The sequence below is a fragment of the Trichoplusia ni genome, chromosome 6 (assembly GCF_003590095.1).
Source record: "Trichoplusia ni isolate ovarian cell line Hi5 chromosome 6, tn1, whole genome shotgun sequence".
Lineage (NCBI taxonomy): Eukaryota > Metazoa > Arthropoda > Insecta > Lepidoptera > Noctuidae > Trichoplusia > Trichoplusia ni.
In genome coordinates, this window is record NC_039483.1 from 9,965,981 (window position 1) to 9,993,771 (window position 27,791).

Sequence of the window (27,791 nt, forward strand, 5' to 3'; positions counted from 1 at the left end):
AGAAAATTAGGGATTAGGATTGAATGAAAAAAGCGGCCGTAGGATTCTTAACCATTCTCAACTGTCATATGCATATTGTTTTGTTTATTTAGGTATACTAACAGCATAAATTACATTTTTTACAAATTAGAAAGTGAATAACATGGTTTCTCGTATACATGCCTAATGTAAGTACACCCAGCATTTTAGCAAAATAAATTCATTTACAATGTCCATGTCCCAACTTTCCCAAGTTTACCTTTTTGGCCGTTTTTGGCAGATCAAAGATGTCATAAAGGTATGGCCTCATGCAGCCGTTCGACGCTCGTTTCCAGCGACAAATATGGTCACGCTGGGAAAAGATCGAAGTGAGCGGCAAGACAAGTCGACATAAGTGTGGTGCCTGGTGCTGCAACGGTTGATAAATTAATTCATGTAAATAATGGACTCAAACAAGGCAACGCTCATACTTCTTTCACTTGTATCACTGCCTTGGGGAACGAATGAGTTTTCAGTTTAGGAGATCACCATCGTCGTGACTAGATTTATTGCTGCAAACGAGAAACGAAGTGGCATGTGGCTGCACCATTATACCTACGTAACAAATACAAGGGAAAACAAAGAAGTCTTGAAGATTTTCCCAATGTTTATATGACTTTGACAGATGACAAAGCTAAACTGACAATATAAAATATTGAGGTTATAAAAAAAACTTGATATTGTTGTACAGCGTAATTTTTTCTCCAAATTTTGTGTGATTTGGAATATAAATGGGGGACGAGAAGCAAACGGACGATACGCAATCAGATTTATCGATTGCGACGGAGAGTTTAAAACTTGAAGGCGATCAAAAGGAGAACGGGGATTCGACAAAAACCGACAAAGTCAAAAGTTTGTATCTATTATCATTTTATACAGCTGTCTTAATAAAAATAAGGTTCTTAAAACCCCACCCAAAACTCTGTAAACTGAAACTACTGAATAATTGAACAAAGATTCATGACTGATAAAGGTATTTTATTTGTTCAAGTCTTTTGAATAGTGCTAAATTTTTACAATAAGAATTACGTCTCACTACATGTGAATATTTGTTTTACGTGTTCAGTTTGTTTACTCACTGAACTCGCTCTCAAATAACTAGTTGAAGGAATAAGTTCGGGTGACGTGATTATTTTGTTTCAGTTGACATTCTGTTGAAAGCAACAGGAAATGCCCCTATTATGAAGAAAAAGAAATGGGCGGTAGATGCGGAGAAACCAATCGGTTGGATTATGGAGTTCGTTAAAAAGTATCTCAAATTAGAAGCTGATGAAAAATTGGTATGTTCCTATATTAATAGCATTTGACCTTAAAAGTTCTAAAATAATATGGAAATCATTTAAAATAAATTGTCATCAATTAAAACTTCTGATTTAGTTACAAGTAATACTGCTTAACTCATTTTTATATATTTTCAGTTTCTCTATGTGAACCAGACATTTGCCCCGTCACCAGACCAGTTAGTAAAGAACCTATATGAGTGCTTTGGTACTGATGGAAAGCTAGTATTGCACTACTGTAAAAGCCAAGCATGGGGATGAGGAGTGCTTATTGTGCTATGAACTTCGTTATGTATAAGACTTAATATTGATATGAATTGTTCATATATTTTAAGTAACATTTTAGGTATATTTTTGTGAGAAATTCTTCAGTCCATACTTTTATCTGATTGTTTCTGTGTGACTGACTTTATTGCTAAAGATATAGGGTAACAACATAAAATATTATATTATGTCCTGCTGTTGAATACTGATATCCTAAAAAGCATACTTTAAAGCATTATCCGGAAGTGCACAGCACTTCCAGAAGCTACAATTTCAGAAGTAATAAAATGCTAAAACAAAATTACAGCCCTTACAATTCCAATTTATTGCTTATCTTGGAAACTCTTTCCAGCTCATTTTACCATGTATGTCAGAGTAACAGGATATTGTTTAAAAAAAGGTAATTATTTCTTTATTTTTTTGTTCATAATACAAAACAAATTTAAATGCAATACAAAAAGCTTAAAGGAAATGTAAGTCAAATATTATTTTGCTTCACCAATGTGCATTGGATATGAAAAAATTACACTGCTTCTTTTGCTGGCACATTCCATTATTAGGTTTTTATATTCTGCAGTTTTCCGCCATTCAGACCTATAAATTTTACTTATCTAGTCTTTATTTATTAAGATAGTTTTGTTAAAACGTTGTATATAACCACCTAGTCTATAAATGTTTTTATATTACTCTTAAGGGATCACTGAAGTTTGTTAGCACCATGGGAGAGACACCAGGAAATTTTAAGAACATTAATTGGATCTACGTTAAGTGCTTATGTATGTGCATTTCTAAATGTGATATTATGTAACATAATATGGAATATTTACAATATTTCATAATAAATGTAAGAAAGACTATGTAATAAAGGTAAATCAATAATTTTTAATTGTTCTTTTGTATTCCTCATAAGCAAAATATAATTATTGCAGGTAGTTTATATTTTAGAAGAATAATGCATTTCTTAGGAGAATGAAAGATATTTAAAGTCAAAACACGTTTATGTACGAAATCAGTCATGATATAAAATATGTGGGGCACATTAGATCACAATATGAAGGATTAATCTATCGTTTGTCGCCGCTTCCGCCGCTAACGTATTCTTTACTTGTAGTCCGTGTTGGTAAGTTATCTGTAACATATTTAACATGCAGTAAATAAATTATAACCAACTTCAGTTCTACTATTTTCGGATTTCATCTGGTTAGTTGAGTTTCGGTAATGAGAAGAATAAATGCGATAGGGAAATAATATGTAGTAAAAGCTTCCTGTTTTTTTAACGTATGTTTTGGTTTAACAGCGATATTGCCATAATGATGGCTTTTAAGCATAAGTAATAATACAGTACAGACCTCCGGGCCCGGGTGGGCGGCAGCACTTGGCGGCGGGCTGCTTGGGCGTGGACTTCTTGGTGTTGTCGCTGCGCGCGGTCGCGTCGCACGGACAACACGAGTGCACGCTACTGCGATGTGTGTCCATCGCTTCAATTTTCTCTGTCTGTTGTTGATAAACATGTAAGCAACGGCCCCTTATATAAATGCGAACGTCTGTGAATATGTTTGCATATACTTAACGCCTAAAAGGCTTGATCGATTTCGATTATAGAAGTGCACTTTTATCCGACTGCGTGAAAGAGAGTAAAGTGTTTGCAACTGAAGCCGACATCTACTCTGGCAAATCCCTGGACAACAGTTACTAGTAGATTTATAGCTTTGCTTACTTTATTGGGCGCAGACGGTACGTAAGGCCTATCACCAGAGGCCTTGTAAGATGGCTTCTCATTTAGAGGCAGCTTTAGCTCGTCCTGTAGTGTCTTCGGAGATAATGCTTTTTGTGGAACCGGTTTAGGAGGCGTTTTGTGAATGTATTGCTGAAACAAAAATATAGGATAGTTTAAGACACCTATTGAATTAGTTCTTTTTAAAGCGTATGGAATTTAATCCGTGTGTCGGGAGAATTTCACGTCGCATGCACAAACACACCTCAGACTCAGGACAAGCATTCGCAGACCACAGAAATCTATAATATCTAACTTTCTACATTGTATATTACGAAATCAAAGTCGTTTTTGGTACTGTCATACTGTGAATATTGAGTTGATGAGAGACAAAGAATAGTTATGTACCTCGGGCACTTTCCACACGATGATGCTGCCGGCGGCGCAGCTGCTGACGATGTAGCGCGCGTCGGGGCTGAAGCGGGTGCACGTGACCGCGCCCGCGTGGCCCAGACCCATGTGCGTGTATATGCCCTCCTGGTACTTCCACAGCTGCGGAACACGGACAACGGAAATTAAACTATAAGATTATATAACTTAGAGATTAAATAAGATTTTTTGCTCAACAATATGTGCCTGGTGAAGCACAATTTCAGCCTTTTGTTAATAATTACAGTAGAGTCGAGTGTTCTTTTTCCAAGAAAATCTTCCGTGTGCTTTGGTTAAGCTCGATTTTTCAAAATAAGTACGATATATTATGCTCTTACAATTTCAATGTAATGCTCACCTTAACCATTTGATCATTGCCTCCAGTGACGAATAAGTCTCCGTTTTGTGTTATATGCAACCCGTTTATAGCGCCAACTTTACTTGCTTCCAGCTGAAATTGTAGAAATACTGATTAAATTAGGGAACAACAAGTTGCGTTTTGAATTGCCCTATACATCGGGGAATGTTGTAGAACTACTAGAACTGTTTATGTAGGTATGTGTTAGTACTGGCCTCCCTCGCGAGGTTCCCGCTGCCGGTCTCCCAGTAGGCCACGCGGCGGTCCGTGCCGCCCGTGAGCAGCTGGCAGCCCTGCGGCTCGAAGCACACGCACATGAACAGCGTGTTCGCGTACATCACTTGGCGACGAGATAGGGAACTGGTACAAACAAATAAAGTTATTTTTGGAAAGAAAATCAATTATATCGCTACTTTTAAAATGTGATTGGTATTTTTTTTTAAGTTTGCAACAGAGAATTAAGGGAATTTGCACATTCTTTTCTTTTTACATTACTATTTAATCTACCCGTTTTTGTAACATTTCTCATTGCCACTCCGTTTCCATTCTGCAATCTTCAATGCCATCTTCAATGAATTGGCAAGTAGTTGGTAAGATTAGCGAGTTCAAACAAACTCTTTAGTTTTATAATACCTATAAGTAGGTATAGATGAAGAGCCCTCACATAAGATCCCATATGATACACGAGCCATCGGTCCCGGCGCTGACAGCCTCCGTGTTGTTGGGCGACACCTGTATGGCGGACACGGGGCTCTTGTGCTCTTTCAGCACTTTCTTCAGGCTCTGGCATTCTGGCTTTATGTCCCACACTCGTACCTGGACACAATTGTGAACTCTATATGTATCTGATGATGAGCTGTGAAACGAGTTCACCAATAATCGTTATAGTTGAGACAGATAAATCAATCCGTAAGTGTGTGTAAGTTATTAACTACAAAATGATAACAGACATACTACTATAAATACCTCGTTCACAACGCCAGCCTATACTGAGCAAGCTAGGTGATCAATGCTTAAAATCTTCCCTTTACATCCATATAAAAAGAGGCTGATATTACATATCACTACCTGCCCTTCACATCCGCCAGAGATGAGCGTCCTGCCGTCGGTGGTCATGTCGAGTGCGGACGTGCCCTTGTTGTGCGTGTTGAAGATGCAGTATATGAGGCGGCCCGTCAGCGGAGTGAATGCGCGGATGTTGCCGTCGTTCCATGCTGTGGGTACATTGTTATGTAATTAAAATATGTGCTCGTGGCTAAGCTATAACTGCAAAAGTTTATCGATCACAGGTTAAGCCACGCTTGATAGGGTCGGTCCGTGGGTAGGTGACCATCTATGTTATTACGACTTCCTGTGTTTCGGACGGCATGTTAAATTGTGGGTTCCGGATGTCTTGACAGTCGTTTCGGGTAGTTAAAAAGTCTGAACTAGTGTTACTAAGGGGCATCGTGTTGCCCAGGTTACTGGGTTGAGGAGATCTGAAAGGCAATCACTCCTTGTAAAACACTGATAGCTACATCTGGTTAGACTGGAAACCGACCCCAAAATAGTTGCGAAAAGGGCATACTGTTCATGATGTCTTTGTAAACGCGTATACGACTTACTTCGTACCTAGGTACCTAAACATACTTACCATACCATAGTTTTTAAAAAACTTACCAGAAACAATAGACTTCCCATCACCAGAGAATAGCACAGCGGAGCAGGTAAAGTTGGGCACCACGATACGAAGGAGTTCCTGACAAGTTTCCAAACACCACACTCTGACGTCACCAGCACCGGCTGTCGCGAACACGCCTGACATGCCGCTAGTAATAAATGAAATAAACGTTTTACCCTAGAAGGCATGGTATTCAAGTGCGATAAACAATAGCTCGGACAGTTAAAATTAATTTCTCCTAGACATATTAACACTTAGCGTTTCCTCAATTTCAATAACGCTAAAGAATATTCTGCCTTTTCCCATAACAGTTATAAACATAAAATTGTATAGTAATGAACTTACTGCGGGAACGCAATGTCGTTGATGGCACATCTGTGGCAGGTGACGACTAGTATCGGGTTGAAGGTGGCCACATTGATGGCGTAGATCTCGCTGGACCGAGTGCCGGCCAGCAGCAGGCGCTTGTTGCCTTGCATCTTCGGCGACTCCATCAGCTCCAAGGAAGTTATACTACCGTCTAGCTTGGTCGATTTCAACTGAAATAATATTTAGGTATAAAGTCTGGTATATCTAATACCAGGTAGGGCAGGGCCAATAGACAATTATGATTTTCACGGTGATTTGTTATTATGCAATATGAAACCCTTTATAAAGCAAAGGATATACGCTAGAATTTATTTTTTTCCGGATTACGGCCTAAATACGTTGAGCTGTGTGTGCAATAAATATGAAACATATTTAAATATTGGATGGTACTTACAGCCTTAAAATGTGGCTTGTTAGGGTCGAGAATCTTGCCCTTAGGGAAGGTTCCCTTCCAGTTTATCTCGTCCAATACATCGATAGAACCATCGCCAGCGCCAACGATGAGACACCCATCTTCCAAAATAACGATAGATTCTATTCCTAAAAGGTCAAAGTAATCCTTTAAGTTTATCTTATATATCTGTTAGAACAATACCAATCCACTATTTATGTCCCACATAAGATATACATTTTTCTGTTTGGGAGGTACCTATAGTCAGTTAGAAAAGTCAAGGAACACCCCAAGCTTTTTCTTTTTTAATCCGCTCCCGCAGTAAGGAATTTAATCCTTATGAAGCGGGGGGTCTCACAAACATACAAACCCAGACTAAGAAATAGCGTTCGTGGATCACACAAATGCTTGTCCTACGCAGTGGGTTTGGAGTGGTGACCTCAATCGATGCTAACGTACCTAAGTTACTGTGCACTTATTACGAACCTTGACTGTAACACACAGACTCTGGCCGCCTGCCCTTCTTCCAAGGGCCGCACTTGGCCAGACATCCGATCAGAGCCGGCTTGCATTGCGACACCGGCGCCAGAGGATCCGAAGGGTAGTTTATAGAAAACTTTATCATATCACCAGTTCTAGATGAAAATGAAATTATCAGCATTAAGTAATGTCTTTCCAAGCCTCGAATTGCACTTAAAGGAGTTTGTATCCTTCATTCTTCAGGTCAAGAAAATGAAAACAGAGAGTTAGAGGGAGTAGAGCAGGATTAAATAGATCAGCGTTTCAGATAATTTTTATCAGGAAACCGGACTGGCATCCGCTAATAGTAAGTAGGTACTTGAGTCTCATAATCCTTGAATACACGGGCTTTTAAGCTTTTAAAAAAGCCAGATTATGTGTTTGTCACTGGATGAGAGAGTTTTTACAGAGTTAAGACTCACGTGGTGCCAGCATAACCGTATGTGTCGTCCCGACTGACGGCAATACATCGGACGCAGCGGCGAAGTTTACCGAGAGATACATCAACAACGTCCAAGTTCTTGCTCTCAGCACGAATGTTCCATACTCGAAGATTGGCTAAAAATAAAATAATAATAGTAATAAAGCATAGGTCACCGAAAGTAAATTGAGGAATTGGCACTTTTCTGGTGTTAGGTACTAGATATTGCTACTTGGTAATCGATATTTGATATTGGTAATCGGTGTTTTTTTTTCTCGTATAGTCATACCGATACCGAGATATATGAAACGATTTTACTGGGTCTGATTTATCAACTAGGCCCCGAGATTTTTTTTCCGATAAGCAATCAAACGGAAATATCTTTATATATCACGAAAAAAGAATATTTAATTCAATACTAACAATCTCCTCCAGTAACAAACGAATTGACTCTTAGATTTAATGCAGTGAGTGTGATAGCGTCTCCTGTAGTCAGCTTGGATGCCGCCGCAGTGCCGGTGGCGGAGGCTGCGAAACAGTCCCACAGCACAACGCACCCGTCATCCCTGCCACCCAGGGATATCATATAACGCTCGTCTGACGAAAATGCGAGCGCTTCTACTCGTACCTGAGATGAAAATGGAACTAGTAAAGAACTGTAGTAATGCAGGCAAATATAAAGACAGTTGAACTGAGAAACTCCTTCATTATGAAGTCGGTGGAAATTTGACCACTTTATTTAAAGTCATATAATTGATCCTCTTATAAGCAAAAGCTACTTTGCTTTAAGAGAAATGAGTGTCAACGACCACGCTTTTACTTTTAACGAGTGACGCGTTTTGCGCTTCTGGGTTCCTCATTTTGGAATAAAAAAATATATATTAACCAGTATAAATTTGTGATAAGCAGCTTAATCAAGCATCTCCTATACCTTTTTTTTATCTAGCCCTCTTTGTTCCACGGCTGGGCAAAGGAAGGCCTCCCCCAAATCTTTCCACGAGTCTCTGTCCTGGGCCTCATGGAACCAGCCCGTGCGGTAAGCGTACACTGGGATACCTACTGGGTGAAAAATATTTTTAAGTAAGAGCACTTGCCTTGTGCAGCTCATGGGATCCAATCTGGGTCTTCTTCTTAAAGTCCCACACTTTAGCTGATGCTTTGAACCCTATGTGATTTATTTGTCCAGAGCCCACAAATGTGCCTTTTGGAGATAAAGCTACAGTAGATACACTATTTGTGTGACCACTGAGGAAATACATCTTTTTAGTCTTCCATTCTTGGATGCAAACTTTGTTACCCATAGGGTAAACTATATGCTCACTGTCTGGGTGTACCTTGAGACCGCGAATTGCAGATCCTGGATGGAAACAAGAAGTAAATCAATCTCATGTTCCCTGAGAACAAATTGCATAATAAACTTTTGAGTTAACTATGCTAATTACAATTATTTTCAGTGTTTTTAAAAGTTTACCATCAAATCCAATTATAGCATAAGATTCTAGATTCTTTACATCACCCATGTTCTCTTATTCTTCAGTCTTTGTTGTTGTTATTCAATATAGTGTAATATTTGTATATTAAAATAGGAAGTAACAAAACTTATGTATTGTCAGTCTGAAGACTTGGTGTGCATGATGGTTGCTAGGCAACATGTAAACAGCTCTTGCCACCTTGGTAACCAACTTTTTTTTTTTATAAAGTTGGCAATGTTTTGTACATGTTATGTTAGAATCAATTAACTTTTTTAGGCATGAGGTAAACATATCTAAGGTTATGATTAATTATTAAATTAAGAATTGGGGTCTATTTGATCAATTCTAAAGAGGTGTAAAATGCCTTTTTCCTTTCACTGCATATTCCGCCCTTTATCATGCTAATTTCTAAAGTCCTATGACAGTCTCATGAGACTCGAACCATAGCCAATGTCATCAAGATTTCTAAAATATTATGTGAATAACAAATATGTGACCACTGGGTGTGTTGTCAAAATTATATGAAATTGCATAAAATAAATATCACAAATTAAGGCATTAACACTTTATTCAATACATTTTCATACAAGCAGTCACAAAATTCAATAATATCTAAATCATAATTCATTTACACATCACACAACATAATTTTAAAACTACACTGTCATTTCCTCCCTAAGCATCGTCGTCTGACAGCCTTTGCCTTCTCATCGATTTGATCTTTGGCCACCTCCGCAATACGCTTAGTTTCATTTACCATGTACTGCTTGATTACAGACAAAAATTCTGAAAGCTGAAAGTAAAAAACAAGAGTTATAAATCAAGTCAGTAATAAAGTAGCCTAGGCAAATTTATTTACAATTTTACAGAGTAGCCTATTGAGTTCAGTGCCGGCGTTAGGGGAGGGCGTGATGGGGCGATGGCCCAGGCCGAAAAATTCTGGGGGGCGCAAGGTCTGAAGTTGGAGTCCCTCCCCTGGCGCAAACCCTCAGAACTGTGCTCTACGCTAGAGGTGGAATACTTCCACCGGCAAACGTAATGCTAAAAGAAAGATGAAATTCTTAATATATTTTTACTTGGGGACAGCAATAACTAACACTTGATATTGCTTCCCTCAAGTGGACGCCACAATATTTTCGCGCGGGGTGTCAGTGGCCCTTACACCCCGTGGAATAAAGATAAAGGCTGGTTTTTTGGTAGATTGTGCTCCATAATACAGAATACTCACAAGTAGGTCGTCTTCTTTCTTTCCCAACTGAACAAATGCACATTTAGCAGCATGACTTTTATGTTCGGCCCACGGATCGTCACTGGCTTCCCAACCATCCAATTCCTTGCCGCAGAGAAAACATTTAGCGGCATCAGCATCTTCAGTACCCGTCGCTACTGAGTAAAAACCTGCTTCAGCCATGTTTCGGACATTACACTTATTTTTGTCACTATAGGGCCAGTTCTTGAAGGTTTTTATTCTTTCTTCTACTAAAAATAAAGGTGGACTATCGAGTGCAACTCTCGCCATTATTTAAATTATTTCGTAAATAGGAGAATAAAGTATTGAAACCAGCTATTCGGTTATGGCTTTGAAATTCAAAAACAAAAATAAATACGCTAAGTAGCTGTCAAAAACCAGTGACTAAACGAAACGTATATTTTTCGGAAGACATTCTCGTCATTCTCGGCTGTGTACAGAACTTCAATAAAATAAATTTTAATTCTAATTTATTGCTTTAACGAGATTAACGTATTCTTGTTTGCCAAATTATATGAATAAGTTACACCTAATTATCAATAAAAACAAAATCAAGTTTAAAAGATCATTTCTATTTTAGTCGATGCTGTATTCAGGACTATTTTTTAATCGATACTATAGCTCTCGCCTAAAGCATCGATAAATTTCGAATACGATTCTTCTTCCGTCCTTAGTCCTTTATTTATTTCATTTCCATTCTCTAGAATCGCTCGTCCGAGTTTTTAAATCAGGATTTTTGGATAATAGGTTTTGCAACATTAAGCACTGAAGCTATTAAAAAGTTAATTATAAATCAAATACACAACGTTTTTAATTCAACGTTGTATCGTGAAACTTATTAGTTAAAACAAAAGTAGTTCAGCTTCAGGCAGTACCGCTTGAGCGAACAGAAACGAAACCAAGTGCCTAACATTTAACTATCTTTTGTTGTTTCTATCAATTATCGACTTTCATTTGTTTTCGTTTAGTGTTTTGTGATTTTACGCGACTATTGAAATGGTCCGAGCTGTTTTCTAGCATCGTCCAGTCGAATAAAGCATTTTGGTAAGTAAATATTTAATTTAAAAATTGTTAAAAGTAGGTAATCGTGAAACTACCCATGCATACATTTTAATCAAGTTTGTCGTACATGGCCTTCATATAATATGTTTTTTAATATTACTAGTTTCTCTCAGAAATCCTTTGAAGACAAAGCTTAAAATACCTCCATACTAAATTAAAAATGATGAATGAAACACTGGGTTTTCTCTTAAAATGTATGCATTGAAAGTAATAACTTCCTTATAGAGGGTTTCATTCATAATTTCGTGCATTATTAATAGACTTAACCCTAAAAAGTGGTGCCATGTGAAACAGATGGAGCATGTCTAATGTATGGCCTTAAACAATTTGGGACATTTGGGTATGGTCAGCTGATTAATACGAACAATTACTTTTGCTGACCATAATGCAGGTAAAATAAATCGAAATAAGAAGAATTTTTACTTCTCTTTAGAGGGTCTGTGCCCAGCTGTGGGAATTATAACAGGGATGTATGTGTTATTGTCCATGCAGTATTGGTAAACTATTCCTTTTCATAGTGGTCTTAAATTTAGTTTTTAATGTTAATTCTGAACTAATTTTATTACCTAATAAAACAAAATATAACTTAGTGGTGGGGTATGGTAAGATTTGTCAATTCTCTGTCTAAAGCTAAACATGTGCATGAGCATATACTTACACTGTGAAAAAGCAAATAAAAGTTGAGTATCAGGCATTTATTTTAATCAATCTTCTTTTTATAAAGAGCAGTATAGTAAATATGAAAGAAAATAGAAGGACCTAAAAACAAATATAATTATATTTTTATAGAATTGGTAATTAGATTCAGACACAGAAAATATACACACACTCCTTTTATTTTTATTGACATCATACTGTATACACTAATGTTTATCAAAATTATAAATCAATAGGATACTTTTACTTTACTGCTTAGAAGTAAAGATTTGTATAATAGCTGCAGAAATAGCCTTCCAGAAAATAGTTTCAGAACAAAAATGTTCTTCAGCGGCATCCTGAAACAGACGTCAAATTATTTTAGGAACAAACTTATCAAGGCATTGGGTAAATCAAGGGCAAATTAAATTGAAAGTATTGAAAAAAAATTAAGCTTTGAATCTTATTAAAGTTGATTGTACCTTGGGATAAAAGTGTAGGAAAACTATACTCAATATTTTTTTCTTCTAACTACTCAGTCGGCAAGTTGACATTTTCTCATCAAAAACAATGTAAGTTGTTATCTATGCTATTTAAGAGTGATGTATTTATAACTGTGCGGCCAGCACACTTGATGAATATGCAATTAATTTATAAATAACTTTATCTCTTTGGCCCGCTTAGAAATAAACTGTTATCAGCCCTTATGTGTGGGTAGCTTGCAATTACTTAGTAGGTAACAGTTGTCTGGTCATACTTTTAAGTACTTTTTACTTAAAAATAACGTAACAAAGCCTATCGAGAGATCAAGAAGTAGAACAACGTCTTTTTGCGAAGTTTGCCTATTTCTAGATCAATCACGTCTACGATCTATAACGTCATCCTAATGTTTTAATAATATAAATGCGTCAGGATTATACAAGAGAAATGCGAGACATTCGTTTATTTAAATACTGTGGTATGAAGGTATTATCTTTACCTAATCATCTAAGGGAAAAACCGTATGGCATTCATAAAAATATCAATCGCTACAAACAGTAGAATAAAAAAACATCGATTTTAATTTTAGAATGGTTTGAATATTTGGATGTAATCAACTGCAAAATGCGCATTTGGCTCTCGTTTTGATTCCCTCATCCAACAAATAATTGAATTCGTACGTTTTAGAGTTTGTTTTCGTTTCGTCTAAGAGCCGGGACACCGACAAACGACGTGATGTAAATACGCGTGACGAGTTTACACGACGCGAATATTTTTACGCATTTTTTGTAACTTTTAATAACAAATACAGCATTTGACGTCATCTTGTAATAACCTTACCGTCAAATTGCAAGAAGCGGTACGCTGACAGAACGAATTTAGCGCGGGAATTTTCTCGACTCGACCGAAATAGCACTACTTCGAGTAATTTTCAATTTCAATAGTATTTGGAGCTTCAGACACTTATCTGGCCGTTGACAGCTGTTTTATATTCCTAAATGCTCTTGAAGAACTTGAGCGATGTTTTATTGAAGGTATCTGGGTAGCTACGCTTTTAATAAATTCCTGGCATTTTTATTACAAGGTAGAATATATATTAGGTACCGTTTTCTAATAAGGAATAAATAGTCGCAATTCTAGCATGCGTACACTTGTCTACGTATCTCGAATCTATTTAATCTTGTGGATTTTAATTAATCATATTTACTGTCAACTGATTATAGGCTTTAGTTAAAGTATAAAACTTTAGGGTGGTACCTACTTACAGTTTTATGGAAAAACACGTTTGCAATTGCACTATGGGCCTAATTTAAGTATACCTTGTAATGTACACTAACTTATCAGAGAATACATATGAATGGTATTTGATTAAAAACTGCCTATATCGATCAAGGGTGTTTAAACTTAATAATCAAATGAGTTGAAAACAAATTATTTTTGGCCGGTTAAAGATCAAGTGACGAAATTGTGGATACCCGACCGTAGGTAGTCTACTGAACCGTAGACTGACTAGAATAAGATAAGAGATATATTTAATCTGTTCTAAGTGTATAATTTTCTTAGTCACCATCATTATCTAAACATGATATGACTTTCTTACGATTCACGAAGCAAATACCTGCTAAGAGAATCAGTTAAAATAAAAAAAATCTTATCTTTGTTAACATAGGTGTTGTAATTTGTCATTGAACACGGCAACAGCATGCGAACAATGATGGCGTTCGTATTTCTCCCCATTATGCCAAGCGGATCACGTGTGGAGCGGGTAGCACGTTACACGACACTGTTTACTAATAGCGAAGGCCAATGGCCGTTACGGCGAATGTCGTCGCTAAATCATTAAAAAAACTGGAACGAACAAAAAAACCGTTCAAAATTTTAATTTTGTTAAAATTATAAACTGGAATCACTTGAATGACGTATTTTGTAAATCTTGTTTACGTTACCAAAATTGGAATTTAGGAATATTAAATTATTAACTAGTTTATCGTCTAAATGTGTTTCATTCATGTATGGGTGTTTCTCATATAACTGTTTAATTAAGTGTGCGAAATGTAAAAATAGACCAGGCCGATACTTTTGTTTTATATATGAAACTAGTCATACTGCCATATTATGCACGCATAAATATCGCTGTTATTCGGTTGAAACTCAAAACTACATAGTTTCTACATATTTTTAAATAATTATGTCTCAAGATAATCGTGAAATAAAATCTTACCTCTTCATTATCGTCTTTGAAGTACGGCTGCAGTAGAAGTTATTTATATAACGAGTGAGAAGTCTTGCGTAAGGTCGAATCTCACCTAAATCATATTTAAAGATAAATCTACTGTGAGTTTGTTCTCACATGATGCTTCGGCAATCTGTAGTTTGAGCAGTTACCACAAACCTTTTTGAAGAAACGGGTAGGATTGACGGATACTACTTTATGTAGTTTCCTTTTTGTCTTAACACTTTCGTGAACAACATGTAACTTTCATGGGAATATTTCGGCCTTCACCGAGTTTCTCCCCGGTTTCATCCTTGCCTTTGCCGGCACTGCGGGATCGGTATAGCTTATTCGCAGGAGGGAATTGTGATTATTATTAAGAACTAGGGTTTGATGGGTTCGAATATGATTTGAAGGAGATTTTTGTAATGCGTTAGCATTAAACATGCAATCTTCGGGGGGTTCCCATAAACGTTTTACAAACCGCAGGGAGTCCCGACTGATTTAGTCAATGTAGGTACTTGATACAAGGGCAGAAATCCTACCATGACCTCCAAATCTCCCTCTATTTGGCATAAATCAGCGCTTTGCTGGCGACAACAAGCTTGATTTATTTTTATGGGCCGACAGTAAAGTTTCTACAAATATCCCAATGGGATGAGTGCCATGAAAAGGAAATGAAATGACATTTGCTCTGTAACGCACTCCAGTTACAGAATTGCTTTATGCATATTTAGTTTATGTTCCAGTAAATCTACTGCTAGTGTATCTATTATTCTAGCTACAAGGCCATTTGGTTTAATTTGCACTGTTAAATGTTGACACCCAACATCCCATTTGTAAACAGGTAGATATCCATATTGTTTATCGGAGTTAGGTCCGATTTTTCAATCGCCAGATAACTTTTATTCGACGAATATGTTTGACGTTTTGACAGTTTTTGTATAGAAAATATGTCAAACGGCCATATTTATTCCGCAGATAAAAGTTAACTGATGATTGAGAAATCGGCCCTTAGTCTATTGTACACATCTTTTTGTTATTCACAATGAAGCTGTTGTTTTCAAAATCTAATTCCGGTTGTTAAGTTTACTACCTTTTTCGTACTGTATGTGTATTGTATTGTTTTATCACATTTCGATTATAAAACAGTCTAATGTAACTTGTTTCAGGCTCATTTCTGACATTTGCCTCTGTATCTTCGGGTATAGAAACGTAAATATGCATTTATGTTAGAAACGTCAACAACGTCAAGTCATAATTTTTTCCCAATCATTTTCAAGTACATGATTTCAACCATGCTTTGTCATAAAACGATTGTCGTCACTTGATTATGGTTGGAAAAACAATGAAAAATGCTCAATGTCACGTTCGCTGGTAATGTTTGTATTTCATGGTAACTGGTTGTCATTACAACATCACGAGTAAGTAACTAGTTGAATTAAAGCTAATTAGTTAATGACAGCCACTACGGACTTGTCAAGTGTCTGAACAAATATTGTCCTTTATAAGAAAAAATTAAAGAAATTGAAACATCACGATTATTGTGTTTGCTTAGTCGTAGAGAAGGATAGTAATAAGTTGTTTAAACTTGTTTCATTGACGATTATCCATTTGGTAGCCATCCGAAAAAGGGAATCGGAAGGAATTGCTCTTAGTATTGAATAGCCTAAACAGACTGTCATCGCCATTGTCATCTTTTAACAATTATATGTTGCGAGATTTGCCTGTGCTTATAGAATCTTTCTTAGATATTTATATAAAAGCATTGATTAAAAATTAGTCAATGTGAAAATACATGTTCCTTGAACCAGACGTTACAAAATGTGACTTGGTAAAGAGACCAATACCGAGAATTGGAAGATAAGATGCTCTGGCATTGTTTCATTTCCTAGCTTCATTAATCTTGCAACATTTTCGCGTAGGTCCATGTTCAGCCAGGTTTAAAGGCAAAAGGTCCATGTTTAGCGGTGGTTTCCGGGATAGCAGGGATAGACCTGGCGATCGATGCGGCAGCCGCACTGCGGCTCATCTCGGGTTCAACGAGCCTTAACTAGTTTCCAAGTTTTTGGAAATTACAACCGAAGAATTATGAGCCATATCTTGTCAGATTTTATAATGCGCCTCCATCTGCCCACACGTTAATCAATCAAAGTCAATTTAACTTATAAAATTTGGATAAGCATCTATAAACTTGATAACATTTTCAACTACAGGGGAGTCGAAAGGCATGAAAATTAATAAGTTTATTCAATTAGCACACAGCCAGCAACACTATTCAACTTTTTAGTATCCAAGTTCGTCCCGACATTTATCTGAAGTCCCAGTCAAAGGAATTCTATTTAATTATCAAGTAGGCCTGGCCAACTAACAGATTGTTTACAAGGTAAACATGTCCTGTGGCAATCAATCAATTGATCGTAATGACTGGCAATTGACTTACATGACCTATTTCGCAGTCCTCGAGGAGTGATATACCACGTACTGATTTACATATTACAAGTATATCAGTAGATCCGTCTTGTTGAAGCGTTGTTTATGTTCTTTTTCTGCGAACTACTAAGTTTAATCAAGGTTTTTGGTGATAGCTCGGTTTGGGTTGGCGAGGATCTGGGTCGTTGTTTTATTTTATTTGTATCGATCATTCTGCTAATTGAAGGGCGATACGTGGTATTGGTAAACTGACAAACTATTTTACATGTTACGGCTTTTGATGTGAATGTCATATGATCTCATTGTTGCGCTAAATATTTTGCGGGGTGGTATTTAAGATACACAGGTAAAAAATATTATATATTTTCCAGTAGGATCCTCATCTGTGCGTGTGTTCATTCATCATTATTACGGTTAGCCTACATAAGCTGGTAACCAACTGGAGTTGTGAAATACTTCCATAAGTAACGACTGTTGGGTATCGTTATTATCCGTTCATATATGAGTTTAGGTTTTGGCACCGTTACTCCAGGGGATTATGTGTGTGCCATATTTTATACTATTTCCAGAATTGAGATAATTTATTATACATACGTGTTGTGTTAAATGTTCCTAAACTGTAATATGAACGGTCATATCATTAATTTCTTATCCCATGAATAGTCAGAATAGTAGTAGCTAATTTAAATTAGTATCAATATTGTTACAAATTAATACTGTTAAAAAGGTAATCGCCTTGCGATCGGACGATGCGTGCCCGCCAATACTGATTTGTTTGCTTCTAGATTGGCGTGGAATTTATTCCATTGTTTGAACGATTTCGTTTATATTCATAGATTTGCATGAAACTCAGAGTTAAATGAATTCCGACGTGTTTGTGGACATATGTACATTTTACCCGTGATATTTGTATTTACATCGATCACGTGTTTAGCAGTGTCTGACTATGTATGTGGGTCAGTCCAGCTGTTTCCTAGTACCTTTATTTGAATGGTACTGTTTGTATCGAGTTGTTTGTGCATTTGAGCGGATAGCCACACATCGTTTGCTACACTTCATCCAATATTTGCTTTGATCCATCATTTTTGCTTTGATTGAGGCGGTTTTGTAAAGAATTCCCATATTGAACTTTTACTTTTAATATTTCTAAAACCATCCACGACACTATTATTTAAAAAATAAATAAGGGACATTAAATTAGGAAAATGTTTGAACCGTGGAAAAACACTCGTTAATAGTATTCAAACAAGTGAAAGTTTTCTCTATCGTGTCGACAGAGAAACTTAGATAACAGTGATCTAGTAGTCTTCATGATTACGAAAGTGCGTCTACACAACTTTCTAGACTTTATTTCTTATGTCACCAGCCCTGTTTAGTATGAAAATTCATGCTTAAATCTTTACTTGTCGCTTCAAATAGAGGAGACGTAAATTCATTTCGGTTTGTTGTAAATATGACATGGTTCCGTTCATTGTGTTTTTATGAGAAAGTTACTGGTGTTTAAAAATATCGATGGTTTATTTTCGCCTTATAATACCTAAAGGATGATAAACACAACAAGTAATAAACTTAACCGTCTCCCTATCACCACAATTTGACAGTGAACAGTTCCACAGCGTTTAAAATAGCCGTCTGACCTCAATCTAATCGGAATACCGGGTGTCTTGACTGTCTTGAGCCAGCCCATTTGCTAATCCATTTAGTAGTTCCATAATTCTTAAACCAATTTATATGCATCTGAAATAGGATGGGGTATTCAATTGCCAGAGTGACACGGCTCAGGGCACTGGTCGTCCATTTGCATTTGTCCGGAATCGTTTCCATTATACTCGATTGTTAATTAAGAATGCCAATTAATTGGAATCGTTACTGGCTCGTGTAAGTTCCAATTTTATTTAATTTTATTGTTTCCTGTTATAGCACTTCTGTTTGTATACTATAATTTCATGATCTTTAAGAAATTCGTAAATATGTTAATTGAAACTTTTCGTAATCCTAGGTATCGATTTCTATTATAATAATAAAAATTGTAAATAATATATCAGTAAAAAAACATTTTTAGAAAACTCATAAAGTATTGCTGACCTCCCAGTTCACCATATACTAGCTGCGTATACTCGTCACGCCATTGCATAATCCGATAAGGTCCATACCGTCATTTTAAACTACGTGCTAACCACGCCATTATAAACTCTATTTGGTGTGCAATAAAATAGATAATTAAAGGTGTGTTTTGTAATACGTGCATCTGTACAGTCACCGTGTACAATAAGTCTGTTTAGTTTGTTTATAAACGGTACACGTGTAGTCGATAGCCGCCCCAAAGTCTCTTTGTTATATAAAGCACACAATACCAAGTAGGTTTTATTGTGTTCGTATTATTTATACATTTAACGTTGTTGTCTTTGTAATTTGTGCAATTTGCTCACGGTTAGCGACATTTTGAACGTTTCTTCGTTTGATTTAAACTCTTTAATCAATCCAATTAGTTAATTGTTATCAACAGCTGTTGTTTTATTGTTCACAATTTGCGAATAAGGTTAATTTTCTTTGCAATTGATATATTGAATGGTTTCTGGATCTCGTTATGGTTCCTTAAGGATCGTATTCTCGCTGGTGTCTAAACAAAAAGTAGACGGTCCAACTTAATTATCCTCTCAATCATCTCAGCCCTCGTTATAAGATTTTCTTCATGAAATAATTGGAATAAATCATTCTCTCCCAACCACGATTAAATATCCTTTAAGGCAAGTACCCAGAGATAACAGCTTCTTTAATCATGCTCTGCCTCGCTGAGTTATTGCGACATTAATTCTTTACATTTTCCAACCTTTTTTGTCTGGAATTGAGGCGGAAAATTTGTGGAGTCGTTCGGCGGCAAATGTATGTAAAAGAATACATGACGTTATCATAAAAGAATCGATGTTTTCGCGGTCGATTAGGCCTGACATTTTATCGATACATAGCTGAAACAATAAAGTCTCGGGGTTTTGACATTTTTACGTTAGTTTCCTGTGCTTGCTTATTTATAGTGTCCTCTTATATTTTTTATTTACGATGGATTGTACATCTCGGCTATTTTAATAAGTTTTCATAGTTTAAACACTTTAAACATAATATGTTCGTACTAGCTGTTGCCCGCGACTTCGTCCGCGTGGTTAGAAGATATAAGTTATGATTTATACCTGCCCTGTTTTTTCCAAATTTTCCATTGTATCTTCGCTCCTATTAGTCGCACCGTAATGGGGTGAATGCTCTATTCAACACAAAAAGATTTTTTCAATTTGGACCAGTAGTTCCTGAGATTAGCGCGTTCAGACAAACAAATAAACAAACAAGCTCTTCAGCTTTATATATTAGTATAGATTTATTTTTCAACAAAATAATACATATAGTTAATTCTATTAAACGTGTTACTGCTGAAACCATTGTGAACAAAATGATGCTTTTACTCGGAACAATTAAACACAAATGAGTTGCATAAATACATATTTTACGATATTCTCAACATAAGTTTGTTCTAAAAACCTATGAGGGGTCAGAACTAAAGCGAAAATATGTTTAAAATTGTCCTTGAGCTCGATGCCCTTGACCTTCACATAATGGCCCTCAGGGGGAGCGGAGACTTACTTTTGAAAGCTCGTTCGTCAATTACCCCTTGACGTATGATTACGTTGTAAGAAGGACGCATTATGCTAATATTCCGAAGTGCGAGCTGATATTGTCAGCGGACCTTTACTCTATTTTGGGACCTACTTACCCGCAGTAACTATGAAATTGCTACATTTGTTACATTAGCCTTATTGTCGTCAGCGTAATCTGAACAAATCTGTTTATCCATCAGGGAAATAGTGGACTAGCGTAACACGAGCTTTCAGAACTCATTTTCTCGTTGCGGCTGACGCACAATAGCCTGTTTATGTCAATTTAAAAATTTGCCAACATAATCTTGAGGCTCATAAACCGAGCATATTGTTTGTTTAGGTCTGTACTACATAATCGCGCTCAATACAGTCAGCTTTCCACTTGTGTACCTGCCTAAATATGTTTTTGTTTGCGAACTAATTTACTTATCATTTTCTTGTTTACAAATTTCTTTGAAATGACCGTAAATACATCAATGTGCCTAAAAAGTAATGGCTGTATAAAATTAATACTCTATAGAATTTATGAATTTCACCGAAGAATAACATTAATCAAGTCTGAAAGAGGTAATTCAGAGTCGAGCCGAGAGACTTTTATGATAGGGCATGGGTCTGCGATTTACTCGTCCTTCTGAAGGTCACACGTGCGTTGTATGTCAATTGTCTTGACGGCATGTGTCGATAACCCTCACCGCTATGCCCAAGAGCAGTTCAGATTCCCGCCAATAAAATATTCACATCCACTATGTTCGGGGATGTTATTGCATGATTTGGTTATTTATTCTCGGCTATATTCGTGGTGCGTCAGTAACATTCTCAGGAGGGATTCGTAACTAAACTTAGTGTTCGTTTCAATCCTTGGGTCTCGTCAAGTTTATTGACATGACTTTAGACGAAGTTCCCGGTCGAATAAAAGGACAAGGTTCTCGTTTGGAATGTTAAAAGAATTCGGGATGAGCCCACAGGATCGTCTTTTGTTTGCATGAATATAACAGTAGCCTGGTATTTGAACATTGTTTTCAGTATCAGCGCGTGACGTACAATAATTATGTAAACATTCTGGTATCGTGCTTAACGATTTATATTATATGTATATATTTTATCAGATTTATATCTCGACATAGTAAGACTTTTTCCTAAGTTATTTAAGTACTGGCTTAATGTCGTTACATATAACCATGTTTTTTTTTGATAAACGTGCGTTATTGTATGTATACTGTAATTCAGATGTTTGAAGATATTTTCTTCTATCTACTGAAGTAGTTTCCAATTTGCAAAGAATAATCGCATATCGACCACTAACCCGCCGGGATATTATTGCTTTTGCCACTTAAGAATAGTACTTACGAACAAATTGAATTTTATTTGTAAAACTTTTCCAAGAACTCAATTAATTTGCAAAAAAAACCGTTTATACTCGTTGAAGTTTCTCGTAACAGCTGTAATTTGTACCCTTAATATTAAAGCACGTTTAGTTCAGACTGCATCCCGCCAAGTCCGACGACCTCGTCTGGACCTCATATCACATATACCGAAAATAATTGTTCGAGCACTGATTGCTTAGCGGTGAGTCGACTAGACTGAAGATTTCATGCATAGTTAATGCATAGTTTGACTAAACTATGCATGAAATCTACGTACGTAAATATAGTCATACTTACGTAGGTAAACGCCATCAAAGTTGAATGAAGCGGTTAAACGTTAGCGATGGACAACATCGACCCATGCGAAGCCATAACAGTGTCTCGGACTTAGAAAACCAAATACTTCGTACCAAATACTCCGTTATAGATACGACAAATAATATAAAGAATATGCAAAATGTCGAGGAAAACCCTTCATATGTAGTAAGATCTAAACAATTATCTCACTATTATAATTACGTTCTTAATTAAATAATATACCACTACCGCTAGCCACGTTTAAGAGAAAGAAAATAACTAAAAACGACTATTTTCATCTAGACAGTTCAGTGGAGCATGAAATTGAATGAAAAGAATGAGTAATTAACGCCCATTGTTCCCTGTTTTATTATTAATGAACTTAAACCAAGAACTATATTGAATCATTTTAATATCGACGTAAATGTAACTTCATTAGTCTGTAAATTAAATATGTTCTTTTACCACGTCAATATTAATTTAAGGCCTTTTGTTGCAAGAAAAGTTGTAGAGTTTTAATAATTTTGTTGTTGCCAGTATTGATATTGATTATCACCTCGTTTTAGGCTAAATGTAATCTTCAGAATACACCAACCAAACCCAATTACCATTCATCATCATCATCATCATCATCATCTCAGCCTATCGCCGTCCACTGCTGAACGTAGGCCTCCCCCAAAGAGCGCCAACCACCAATTACCATTACTCGATAAATATCCCGATATTATTTATTTTATCGTAGTAATTCACAGTCCATACAAACATTACTATGTACACTCTGACGTCAGAATAGTGTCGTGGTCCGTGTTAACAATTGACAATTGAACACTGTACAAAATCATTAACGGTTTGGACACATGTATGTGTGACCTCATATTTATTTTTATTACTTGCTTTTTCTCGCGGATCCGCACTCAAGTATGTCGCATAAAAAGTAAAATGTGTATGTTAATCGAGCGTAAATTAATCAGTCTAACTTACACGTGTCAATATGATTCAATTTATACTTAATAATATTTCTTCAAACATTGTTCTTGCATGAAATGCTGTTATTTCTCGATTACTTAAAAACGGTTCGGCATAATAATTGATTTTTCACGTTTTGAACACAATTAAATACAAGCGAGTTCTTACTTTTCAAGAATTCAATTGTTAAGTAGAAAATACAAAGCATCGATTTAAATTGTTGAGTAGGTTTCCAGTTCAAATTATTATTTATAGAAGCACTTAAAACTACATTTAAATTTAATGAATTCATTAAGAAAATACATTAAAGCGTTATTACTGCCAAATGATTTTTGCATTCCGCTGCCATTAGCTATTGACACATTTAATGAGGGTACATTTAAATATGAATTTATGGATCATATGCTACAAACCTCATTTTTATTGCGTCTGTCTTTATTAATGGAAAACCATAAACCCGACATCTTGACCGTTTTCAAAAGTAAAAGTTATTGACGTTTGTTTTTGTAAGCGTATAATATATATGCTTATTATTGAGACGTTGTTACACTCCAGTGCAGTAGACCCCCGACGTGCAAAAACGTAACACAATGTGTACTATAATCGACGATTTAGAATATTTACAAATAGCTAAAAGGTATATCATAAGTTCGAAACGCGTAGAATATAATTCTGTTTTGAACATCTAAAGAATCTTTAACCTCTTGATAGGCATGTGTAAGCTCATAGTATAGGGTAAAAGATGACTGTACCGAGCGCACCGCCTTTACAACGCAGATAGTGTTATCACTGTAAACACATTACTTTGTCTAAACATATCTATAAAACAATGTTCTTTACTAACTTCTTAACAAAACGTATTCATTAAGTGAGATTTATTTTTTTGTCTCCTCTTATAAATCGCAGTTCTAACATTCATAAGTCTCCGCAAGTCCGTATTCATAATTTATGGTCGACACAAATCTTTTAATGCCTCTAGTATATTTTTTTGCCAATTTTCCGTAACCATTGTTGAATTATCTGATAATTTTATCATAATGTTTTTAGTATCTTATCATTGTATGCTTTGATTTCCGTATTGCAAATATTATTATCATCCACACCAGTAAAGAAGATCAGATGAAAGTGAGTATCAATAAGTTATGGCACTTGTGTTATTATATAACGAACATGCTTCACAGACATACCACGTGGCTTCATAGTCAATGGTATTCCTGGAAATCGTATGACTGATAACGTCAATTAACTATCTCAAGTAAACATTATGTATCTTTTTAGTTAACTTGCCTATGCATTTTGTTTATTAATTTATAAAAAAATATTTTTAATTTTTCTTCCGATAATTTTATTCGGCTGCCCCAAATCAACTAATTATATTTAAGTATTTTTCTGCAATACCCCTACATTTATCTCGTTTTCTTTGACTACATTTTTTTAATGCGATAATGTTTGAAGCCACGTTCCTCATTGGTTTACTATAATTAGAGGTCCCAATTCCTGACCACTTACGTTTGTTATCTCAGTTGGCGACATTTATCTTGTCATTTTGTGCCGGTTAGAGACCTTTGGAAGTTTGGATAATATGTGCCACTCAGTTTCAAGCTTCGATTAATACGATACGTTCGTGTCCGCGTTAAGATAACAGTCTGCTAGAAATAATATTATTTTAATATTCAAGAATAAGTTAAAGTGCTTTGATACACCTTTGTGTGAAATTGTTAATACTGCAGTATTATCAAATATCGATGAATGGAGTGAATTTTGATTGTGCTTAGAAGGTAGTCTCCGCTGCGCTAGTGTCTGACAGTCAATTTACAGAATCGCTATCTTCCTGATCTAGAATAGTCAATTCGGTACGGCCCATACATTTCGATAACCTCCCTGGTCATGTACATTGGTGGTGTTTAGTGATAAATACGTAATTTAATGTCATATTGACCGAGGACGCCTCAATAGATAATCTTTTATCTGACTATTAAATGATGAGTGGTTGGGAGCGCGCGCACCGCCGGCCACATCGCGAGTGCGCTCGCGCTAGTTCGAAGACGGCCCGCCGAGCGCAAACATATCCCATTTGACACCAAAAACGTTTTGGGATCGGAACACCCTTACAATTGATCCGACAAGTGACCGACACAAGTGGACACCTTGACACCTGTAACTATACTGCCAAATAAGTGTTAGTGAATAAGTGACTCAAATAAAATGTGGATAATTTTAACATAAAAAATAATAACCGAATGTGAAATGTGGTTGCATATACTGAAAATACCGGGAATTGGCATCCGCACGCTGTAAGGAGACAGTGCCAAAATGACGACGCAAACAAAGGTGCGTCTTGTTTTTATTTACGTTCACTAATGTTCCGTTTTAGACTTTTCATATCACTTTCTTTATTGATAGAACTCGTAAAGACATCGAAAATATTTAAGATAGCTTCGTGGGCTCTTTGAACTGTAAATTAAATCCATATTAAATAAGTGTAACTATTTAAAGCAAGCTTTGTTTGGGCCAAGATTTATTGAAAGCAAGTGAGTTTTATACGAGGAACACTGCTATCAAGACATTGGCATTCTTCGCGAATACCTTGTTGTACGAGACGTTTAGTGGAATCATACGGGTGTTGTTACCATGCTCTCTTTAAACAATATCGTCTTCCTTCGTTTGTTGCTTTCCCAATGATGTTGATATGCATTTAAATACACTCACTTGAAGAGTTGAATTCGTAAGTAACACTCAGAATTGTGAATTCGTAAACAACTCTTAGTTATTGGGTCAAGATATATTTCAATCAACATTGGTCGTCTAGCGATTGATAGTCCTTATAAATGTGGATGCCCTTTCAATATTTCGGTCAAGTTTAATTGGTTGTGTTTCGACGTTCGAAATATAGTCGTCTCGTTTGCTATTTTGGGGTAAATGATCACTGCTGTAATCAAGAGACACGATTTACGGTCTGTTTTACAGTTCATTGACTGATGTAGTCGGTGATTTTATTAGCTTTTGGGTACGTCCAGAGACTACTTACAAAAAAGTACAATGTTTTGTGCTAGCTACTTATTATGTATCTGATATTTTGAGCCTTTTACAAGAAGCAATATAATTTATATCGTCTGCTAAAACACACGTGATGATGCCTTGGTTTTAAAAGTCTACCGATATGAGTTTCATATCTTAACGTGCGTTTATACCTATATAGGTAAATTAATCTAAATAATTACAATAGTTCGCAAATTTTCCATGAAACGTACTTTCCGATAACAGTATTTTTTGATAACTTATTTTAACTTTATCAACGTTAAGTACATTGTTTAATTTTGTTGCCTCTTTAAACTGTACGTTATGAAGTAGCGATAACATTTAGTTCCTGATTATTTATCGTACGTTTAATTATGCCAACAATGTTTAGTATATTAATTAAATTACTTTTACTTACAGTTTACACGTTTTAATATCGTTCAATTACATCATTCTCTTGACGAGTTTATGGATTTCTTATCGTTAATTTCTTGGTGCAATACGCGTTCATTTGTAAATGAATTATGTTTTATATAAGTAGATAGAGCTTTGTTAAATTTGCAGGGAAGATTATTTCCACTAACTTATTTTGTAATTTTTTTGCAAACGGTAAATTACTTACGCCTTAGCTAAATAATGTTTCTTGAATGACTAGTGGTTCGAATACAATACTCTACTAGATAATTGCAGATGTAATAAATTTGAACTAGGCTGAAAGCCTATGTGTCTACATCGGATTGACAATATATTTCGATTCTCAACTTGTGCAAATTCTTACATCACTTTAAAAAAAATATGCGAAATCTTCAACGTACTGTAATCAAAGGTCGTTGTTATATGGCGTGAGGCCTTTGCCCTGCAATGTATAATTAATTCTTATAATGTTTGCTGTTCAACATACATTATGGCCTGTATTGTATTAGCTGTTAATGACACTATTATCATAATCATAAGATGAAGTAATATAGGCATTAGTCATTCATTATGTCGCAGTTATATAAATATCATGTGAAAACATTTGTAATCTAAATGTGGCATGCTCTGGGTTCGACATCATCGATTTACATCTCGAATGTACGATAATATCATACTCTTAGTGTGTGGTTAATGTCTTTTGTATTATTATTATATTGATAAGACTTTTTATGTTACTTGAGAGATCCGTCACGGATTCAGGCAATTGGAATTCGGATGAACGATTATTATTTAATTTTCTAGAGTTGAGATCAGCTTAGATACTTATGAATGGTGGCTAAAAAGTAAGATTCAGGACGGGGAAGTAAGTAATCATCATTTGTCCGATTGCAGTCTACCGTAAACCAGACAATTTGAAGCAATGTGCTCCACTACTTCCGTTCCTAATGATTTTTCCTCCGAGTTCGTAACTTTCCGGGTTGTTGTTCGTCCTTTTGAGTCACGTTGCGAGAAAGGCTTTTGGATTAAAGTACTTTTGGTAATGTTTGTTTTGTCTTCTGGACCGAAATCAGCGATCTAAAAATTCGTCGCTCATGGTCAATCATCATCAATGGTCTTTA

The 27,791-nt window shown here is 36.0% G+C and overlaps 4 protein-coding genes across 5 annotated transcripts in view; 2 read left to right on the forward strand and 2 right to left on the reverse strand.

The window, feature by feature from the left end:
* Window positions 1-463: 463 nt before the first annotated feature.
* LOC113494846 (autophagy protein 12-like) lies at window positions 464-2,448 on the forward strand. The gene is made up of 3 exons (XM_026873348.1): window positions 464-870; window positions 1,162-1,298; window positions 1,437-2,448. Exons 1-3 carry the CDS (start codon window positions 750-752, stop codon window positions 1,557-1,559), a joined length of 381 nt encoding a protein of 126 aa, XP_026729149.1. The 5' UTR covers window positions 464-749; the 3' UTR covers window positions 1,560-2,448.
* Window positions 2,449-2,541: 93 nt separating this feature from the next.
* On the reverse strand, window positions 2,542-9,360 carry LOC113494843 (cilia- and flagella-associated protein 52). The gene is made up of 16 exons (XM_026873343.1): window positions 8,895-9,360; window positions 8,518-8,780; window positions 7,847-8,051; window positions 7,425-7,560; window positions 6,970-7,118; window positions 6,487-6,632; window positions 6,069-6,262; window positions 5,723-5,871; window positions 5,132-5,277; window positions 4,728-4,879; window positions 4,279-4,423; window positions 4,064-4,156; window positions 3,685-3,828; window positions 3,280-3,429; window positions 2,912-3,056; window positions 2,542-2,691 (listed from the first exon to the last, which is right to left on the reverse strand). Exons 1-16 carry the CDS (start codon window positions 8,941-8,943, stop codon window positions 2,627-2,629), a joined length of 2,331 nt encoding a protein of 776 aa, XP_026729144.1. The 5' UTR covers window positions 8,944-9,360; the 3' UTR covers window positions 2,542-2,626.
* Window positions 9,361-9,445: 85 nt separating this feature from the next.
* LOC113494845 (baculoviral IAP repeat-containing protein 5) lies at window positions 9,446-10,511 on the reverse strand. Its single transcript, XM_026873347.1, has 2 exons — window positions 10,124-10,511; window positions 9,446-9,688 (listed from the first exon to the last, which is right to left on the reverse strand). Exons 1-2 carry the CDS (start codon window positions 10,412-10,414, stop codon window positions 9,560-9,562), a joined length of 420 nt encoding a protein of 139 aa, XP_026729148.1. The 5' UTR covers window positions 10,415-10,511; the 3' UTR covers window positions 9,446-9,559.
* A 305-nt stretch (window positions 10,512-10,816) lies between these two features.
* LOC113494844 (monocarboxylate transporter 10-like) overlaps window positions 10,817-27,791 on the forward strand; it is a 32,499-nt gene continuing 15,524 nt past the window's right edge. Inside the window, exon 1 of one of the 2 annotated variants that reach the window (XM_026873344.1) lies at window positions 10,817-11,188. The gene's annotated coding sequence lies outside the window, so the exon portion shown is untranslated. Of the gene's footprint in view, window positions 11,189-24,552; window positions 25,570-27,791 lie in introns of those variants that run through there. The other variant, XM_026873345.1, reaches the window with a different exon arrangement.